The sequence below is a fragment of the Megascapheus bottae genome, chromosome 4 (assembly GCF_031878675.1).
Source record: "Megascapheus bottae isolate mThoBot1 chromosome 4, mThoBot2.hap1, whole genome shotgun sequence".
Lineage (NCBI taxonomy): Eukaryota > Metazoa > Chordata > Mammalia > Rodentia > Geomyidae > Megascapheus > Megascapheus bottae.
In genome coordinates this window covers 41,165,174-41,173,140 of record NC_143512.1, presented here as the reverse complement: position 1 = coordinate 41,173,140, position 7,967 = coordinate 41,165,174, and the positions used below count along the sequence as shown (strand labels likewise).

General features: G+C 44.1%; 1 protein-coding gene across 1 annotated transcript in view; it reads left to right on the top strand.

Moving 5' to 3' along the window:
• Positions 1–3,343: 3,343 nt before the first annotated feature.
• Pde8b (phosphodiesterase 8B) overlaps positions 3,344–7,967 on the top strand; it is a 189,356-nt gene continuing 184,732 nt past the window's right edge. The window contains exon 1 of the mRNA XM_090331733.1: positions 3,344–3,394. Within this exon, the coding sequence (XP_090187859.1) occupies positions 3,359–3,394 (36 nt within the window). The 5' untranslated portion in view covers positions 3,344–3,358. The remainder of the gene's footprint in view (positions 3,395–7,967) is intronic.

Genomic DNA, 7,967 nt, shown 5'->3' with positions numbered 1-7,967 from the left:
GTTGAGCCAATGACCTGCTGCAGCAGGTACATGTCACCGCATATCTGAAGTCACCAGAAAGCCAATCAGAAGTCATTTTATTCCTGCTTTTGTTCAAACAATACACACAAGGATCCATTCGCAAAGCTGAAAAATAGTTCATTTCTTGCACCTCCTTCCTCCAGCAACATCTACCCTCTAAATACGTGGAGAAGTGAATGTTTGATGAACAGTCTCAGGAAATTTTAAGAGGCACTTAAAAAACTACTACACTTAGAAAACTACTACAAATAGAAGTATTTCAAGTACTAAGGATAAAGCAATGCTGGACTAACTAGTAAGAAAACACACTAAGGAAACTTCAAACCCCATCCAATGGGAAAGGGGAAGATGTGTATGGTTATGAAAATAATAGGTGAATTCTTTAAGTACCCTAGTTGCATTTACCCTGTCCCTTCTCTTCTTCTATTAAAGACCACAGTGGCTTTCACCATGCATGGAAGGTAGTAAATGTTAGGCTCTATTTTGCTGTAGCTTAGCAGGGATACAGTGGAAATCTTTAAAACAGTAAGTACTCGAAGATAATTTAAAGCCTAACAATACATGCAAACCTGAGAACTCCAGCTAAGAGTGTTGAGAAGCTGCCTATTTTTTGTGTAATATCCCAGGAACAATAGACCATTTGTGGCACGTGCCATGCACAGACATCTTCCTAGCACTATCTTGAGAGCTTTTTGTGAAAACCCCCACACTCAGGGGAGCAGATAATATGATTTGGGTTTTTCTTTCATAAAAAAATAAAATAGAAAAGGAATTCAGAAGATGTGATGCTTTTACCTTTCCCCATTATTTCTTTCTTCTTGAAAATGTACTCTTCTTTCTGAACACTCACACACACACACACACACACACACACACACACACACACATTTGGCTTGGGTAAAACAGTTGGTTCAAATTGTTCTTTTAACCTGCTTGGATTTTCTTTTGTTTTATCCTCCATCAAATCTCAACCTCAACATGATTACTTATCTTCTGATATCTTTGCTGTTCTGTTTTTTTCTGTATAGATCTAGAAACTCTATGAAATAATGCCAGATTATGCTGCCAAATTAAATGGCCTTGGCCCTTCTCTCTAACCCTTCCTTGAGTACATTTTTTCATCTGAGGAAGGAAGAAGTATATTAGTTTTTCTACATAACAAAACACCACAAATAAAGTAGTGTGAAAACATGACACTATTATCATAGTTTCTGTGGGTCGGAGGTCTGGGAATGGCCTTTTGGGTCCTTGGTTTTAAAACAGCAGTCAGTATATCAACTTGGGCTATTGCCTCATCTTAAGGCTCAGATGGGGGGAAGTTCATTTTCTAAGCTCCCTAGCTATTGACAAGATTTGGCTCCCTTGCTCTGTTGGACTTAGGGCCTGTCTTTATAGAATCTCATCCAAAATCCTCTTCATTTCCATCCCTTGCTATATGGATCTCCTAACGTGGCTTCTTGATTTCTCAAAGCCAACACGAGGCAGAGATTCCTCTCAAGACTGTGTAGCCTAAATAATATGTAACCTAAATGTGTTTATTTATGAGTATATATAGTCTCTGAAGGGGCATCTCCATCATGTTCTCCATATTCCACTAGAAGGACTCAAGTCACAGGTTCTTCTCATCCCCAAGGGAAGGGGATGCCACAACACACAAAAGCAAGACGTGGAGACAACTAGAGGCCATCTTAGATTTGGTTCACACAAGGATGTTTTTGTGGAAAAAATAATTTAAAAGGCTGGTGGCTCATGTCTATAATGTTAGGTACTTACAAGACTAAGGTGAAGAAGACTGCGGTTCAAGGCTAACCCAGGCGAAAAACTTCTTGAGATTTCTCTCAACCAAGCATTGGGTCAGGTAGTATGGGCCTGTCATTTTGGCTATCACTTAAATGGGTAGATGGAGATCTGAGGCTGCTGCCCGCACCTGTGCAGGAAAGGACGCCCTATCTCAAAATTAACCAATACTGTAAAGAGCAGAGGTGTGCCTCAGTGATGGAGTGCCTGCCTAGCAAGTACATGGCCCTGAATTCAACCCCTAAAACTGCCAAAGAAAAAATACTTTGAGCTCCTAGGAAACATCCAGAAAGGTTTTTATTAATACAACTCTTATACCTTATAGTAAGACTTTGTATATTATGGTTAACACCAATGTAATTTTCTTTTCTTTTTCTCTCTATGTCCTATGAAGTGGCTTTTACTTCTGAAGTTGAGTTGTTTTCCTATGCTTCTGTTAAAAATCTCATCTGGATGAGAAAGTCAGCAGGAACAGATTGGTCTTGGTTTTGGCTGGACTGACTCACCCCTGTCACTAGCTGAGGAAAGAAGGGCCCTTGCTAGGGCTCTCTAGGTCTTCCTTAGAAATCTCACCACAAGGGAGGAGCCAGGTGTGGGCACCTGTGGGTGATTACAGCAAGCCAGGTGCCATGTCTATGTACAGACCAGACACTAATTAGGAACGCTTGATTACTTTTTGAAAGTAAAAATTTCAGTATCTGCCAGTAGACTTTCAATGATTCCAGCTCCCAAACCAAATTGGTGGGAGGCTGTAGGGTAGGGGCAGAGCACAGGAAAAGTACCCAAGGCTCTGGCTTGACCCACCTGTGACTCATGTTTGCAAACTGTCCACATAACTAAAAATTAATACTCCCCTCCCCAGCACAGTTGTGTGTTGTTTACAGTTATTGAATACAAGCTTTTAGTTTGAAAAACAGTTCTAGTATATACTGTGATGTTTTATGTATGTATATATGTATATATGTATGTATGTATGTATATGTATGTGTATGTATGTATGTGTGCATGCATACATATATTCACACACTTTAAAGTGATATATATGTGTATTATTTGCATACATCAGTTGATGCAAAAAAATCTAATCCTTATCCTTTTCTCAAGGGGTAGGGACCCCACCCAGCAAGGCGCCAGGGAACAGCAGATTCGATTAAAAGGATATTTAGGTCCAGAATCGCCAACTCTGTAGCTCGTTCAGTAGCTTCAGGGAGCCTGGGCTGAGGAGGCTTTGTCTCAAGTGGACTATTAAGACGATAAGCGGCTCAAAATTGGGGCCCCACACCGCGGTAGGGGCGCTAGGACCCAGGCAGCGGCCGGCCTCCTCCGGACGTGTGTTTGTGTGTGTGTGTGTGTGTGTGTGTGTGTGTGTGTGGACTGGAGGCTCCCCGGGAGCAATCACACGCTTCGCGTGGGCGCGAGGCGAAGAGTGTAAAGGTGCGCCAACCAGGGCGCTCCATGCGGGGCTGCGGCGCGCCCGCTACGGCCGCCACGGTCACGGTCACGGTCAGGGCCGGCACGCGGGCAATCGCTCTCCGCGGGCATGGACCAGTCGCGTTGTCCGCCCAGCGCCCACCAGGTGAGCCCAGCGTGGGTCCACCGGGTCTCCGGGCACCTGGGCACCGGGGTGCGGGACCCCGCAGGTGTAAGCCCAGGTGCTCTCCGGGACCCGGATTCCAACATCTCGCTGCCGGGGCGGGGTGGGGGTCTGTGCTTTCACTCTTCTTCCCAGGTGGGAGGCGCCCGGAGCGTCAGGTCCCTATCTGGCTTAGAATGTCCGGTGGTCCGCCGGACCGCAGTCCACGTCTACCCGGCGCCCGCCTCCCCGCCGCGCTCTCCCGCTTCTCTGCCTCGGCCCTCCGCGTTCCCACCAGTTGAGCGCGGCTGCATTTCCCGCGCTCCCCGTGGCACTGGCTCAGGGGGACCCCGATCGTCTCCCCCCCTCCACCTCCATGTGTTTCCAGCAACTCCTACAGCAACTTTCGTCCCTGGGAACCAAACTGTGGGAGCCACTGCTCGGGGAGTGTGTGTCAGCCGGGTGGGTGCACTCGTGCCCTGACGCCTCACTCTGGTGTTGGAGACCCACCCCACGACCAGACGCTTCGTTCTGAGCAGGTCTTCCTTCTCTGGGTGGATAGACGAGTTGAGGCTTCAACCACTTGTCTGAACCCTGGCTGCGGAGGGGTGGGGGGGAGATATGTAGAGAAGGGGAGGGGAAGCTTGTGTGCAAAGAAGGGTCTCTTGCCTCGAGGTCACAGGGAAATGACCTTGAGAAAGGTCTGGGACGCGTAGAGGGCTCGTCGTAGTCATAGTCATTGCCGCCTGGAGCTTGGAGTGATTCTCCTAAGGGTCGTTGTAATAGGACTGGCACTTGGTTTGTTAGGACCAGCCCCAAGAAACCTTCCTTGGCTGCTAGGTCAGAGCACTGGGGGTCGGGGAGGGTGTGCCTGCTCTGCCGGTTGTCTGAATCTGAAGTTTAAACATGCAGTGCTAACTTAGAAGAAAGCCTTTCTCTAAACTATGTGTTGGGACACAATCAACAAAAACATTTACATAGGGCACAGGAGGAGGTGAGGGCCAGAGGACCCGCCCACTAGGATTTTATAATCTGCTGGTTCCCATTTCCAGTTCTTGCTTGACTGCCCTTCTGACCTTGAATGAGCTATTTTAACTTTGTGGAGGTTGTTTCCAAGAAGCAAAATTGGAAGGATGATAATTCGTGAGCAGAAGGAAGAATCAGGAAGCAGGAATTGGGTTCCAGCCTTGCTGTACCACTGACCAGCTGTGAAACAGAAAGCCACTCACCCTGGACTGACCTCAGCGGCCAGGAAGGCCACCTACATTTTGGAGGTCTACCTGGCAGAAGCTTGCCAAGTTCAGATAGATAGCCGCCCAGTCACCACTAGTTCTTTGCAGTTTTGCTACAGAGTGAACTCAATTCCAAGAAGCCTTTATAGACTGAGATACTAGATCAGGTGTATTGAATTTTAAATCCCAATCTTTTCATAGAATCACACGAATCTTTTAGGTTTAAGGTCTATGGAACTAAGCCTGACGGGTTTAGTAAATACACAGAATACTGGGAAGGGCTTTACTTAGAAAGTCTTGGTTAAGCTTGAGTTTGGTTTTACATAGCCCTGGAAGGAAAAGATTTCTTCTGTGGCTCCTAAGATCCTAGCCTAACCACACTCCTACAGGCCAGAGAAGGCTCCATTTGACCCCCAAATTAGAAAAAGGGCCCAGTGTGCTGCATATCTCACAGAGGCCCCTTAAGCAGTACTTGATAAACAATTTACTTTCCTGGGAATGATCCAGTTAATATTAACTTCTCAGAAAAGTACTTTATCAGTTTGGTAATGAAATAATGACTTCTCTTTAGAAGCTAACTTAAATATTGGAATGCCTAATTTTGCCATAGTTTATTGGAATAAGTACTTCTTGAAAAAAGAAAAGACATTACTTTTAAATTTAGTTTCAAGATGGACAATAAATGCTTTTATACCTAGTAATTTTTTTTTTTTGCCAGTCCTGGGGTTGGGCTCAGGGCCTGAGCACTGTCCTTGGACTTACTCAAAGCTAGCACTCCACCACTTGAGCCTCAGCACCACTTCCGGCTTTTTTCTATGTATGTGATACCGAGGAATCGAACCCAGGTCTTCGTGCATGCTAGGCAAGCACTCTACCACTAGGCCAAGCTCCCGGCCCCTATACCAGATAATTTTTTAAAGAGATAAGACAGCAAAAGTAAGTACAACATGCCCCAAGAAATCTTGTTTGTTTGGGGTTCAGAGATGAGTATCACCATCCTGGTGACGATTTATGAAATACTTGCTCTGAGCAAGGTGTACTGAGTGTTTAATGTAACGTCGGCACCTTTGGAAGGAAATGCTATGGTTGCTTCAATTTTACACACGAGGAATCTGAAGCTTCTTGCCTGAGCTCACACAACTAGTAGATGGTGGAGCTGGGCCAATAAGCTGGGCTTATTTACAAGATTCTAGCAGAATGAAGAGGGATGGGGGGGGGAGGTAAAATACCTACCATTAGATACTTTACATACCTCAGGGCATTTAAATTAAAACATGTTTTATAAATAGTAATTTTCTTTCTCTGTAGATTTTCTTATTTTTAACCAGTATGAATTTGGGTGTGTTTTTATATCAGCAAAGAGATTGACTACTTTTGAACCATGTAGATTTGAGTCACAGGGATTAACTAGATTAGGGGCATTGCGATTACATTTTCATAATCACATATTACTGTGGATTTTTATATGTGCATAATCTTGCATGTTAATATATTCTGTATACATTTTTCAGAGGGTTTTGGTGAACTAAATTCTAGGGGTGGCGTTTCTGTTAGAAAAAGTATCATTAAGGATTGGGCACCAGCAGCTCATGCCTGAGCTTTCAGCTGAGCCACAGCTCTACTTCCTGCTTTTTTGGGGTTAATTTATTGGAGATAAGAGTCTCATGAACTTTCCTAGCTTCGAGCTGTGGTCCCCAGAGCTAGGATTAAAAGCATGAGCCACTGGTGTCCAGCTCTCTCTCCCATTGTGTAATGACATTGGAGAGGCCGGGAGTTTGGCCTAGTGGTAGAGTGCTTGCCTCGCATGCACGAAGGCCTGGGTTTGATTTCTCAATACCACATACATAGAAAAAAGCTGCAAGTGGTGCTGTGGCTCAAGTGGTAGAGTTCTAGCCTTGAGAAAGCCCAAGAACAGTGCTCAGGCCCTGAGTTCAGTCCCCATGGCTGGCAAAATAAAAAGTGTAATGACATTGGAATCAGGATGTTGGCTTGTCATAAATGATGTGGTAAAGTTGGGCTTAGAACTTTCCCCCAGTGACTTGCCTGGGAAGACCATTACAGACTTGCCTTCTGACATCTTTTTCTTAGAGAACATAAGGGATTGGAGTGCTCTGTACCAGTGCAGAACATCATTTGTCTTGATTTTTGTGAAACTATTGACTCTTGGGGCTGCCTCCGGACTGGAAGAGCTATGAGTTGCTGGTGGAGTGCAGGTAGCTTGGACCTGCATGCTTGGAGCAAGTTCTGTAAGAAACCAAACAGCAGCTTTTGGTCATGAGGAATTTCACATTTCATCTCTGACCATGATGTTCATCACCTGTGTAGGTTAAGGGAAGCCATGGGCAGTTGTGGGGAGTTGTTGGAACTTTCTGTAAAGTCACAGATACTTTGATTACTGTATTTTCTAGCTTGGTTCCTATAGTAGAGTTAAGCCAGGTCAATCGTGGATTATGTCCTCAGTATGTTATGAATGGATTACCAGTCTGAATCTTGGATCACGACTGCTAGTTGGGAAGTACTTTATACATTGCTATTAGCCAAGCAGAAGTCATAATGGATTTGTCATTGCCTGTGAATGTGTGTATAGTTTTAGCTTTTCGGGTTTTTGAGATTTCAACCAAGGGGATGCATTGCCGATAATGTATTATGGTTGACCGGTGAATTAAGATGATTTCAAGTTACACTGAGATTTGGCATTGAGACAAAGAGATAATTGTTCACGTGATTAGTCAAGGAAATAGAGCATGGGGTATACATTTGATATTGATGAAGCAAATATTTGTCATTGGGGAAATGATGCAATTTCAGTTTTGCTTTGTTTGGCAAAGTAGCAACCAAGGGTTTTAAGATAGAAAAGATACCCTCAAGTACATAAGGTCAAATATGTTTTGTTACTGAGATGAGTGTAAAAGGATTATCTATTAAATGCCAAGTATGAAAACCAAAGGAGAGAGGAGTTTCTAATCTGTTAATACAGAAGAAAAAAATTCAAAGTAGTAAAAGACTAGTAGAACTAATTTGTATATCCTAATGGCCTCTGACTGTTATTAGGCTACTATGTCATTATTAATGGCAGCTTGTTCTTTTTCCCACTTTATAATGTTACCTTTCTATGAATTCATGTCAGAACTTTCTGGCCAATGCACCAAATATATTGCAAGAAATATCTGGTGGCTAAATTGACTTCTATTCTTTCAAGAGAAGAATTCAGGCAAGACCCAAACATAGTAAAAGTGATATGAAAGTTTGAGAATAGAACTATGGCCAAGAGAAAGAAAGTGAACACATGGCATAGACATGCCATGGGGAGATGACAGTTCAACCCATAACATCCATCTTTTGTG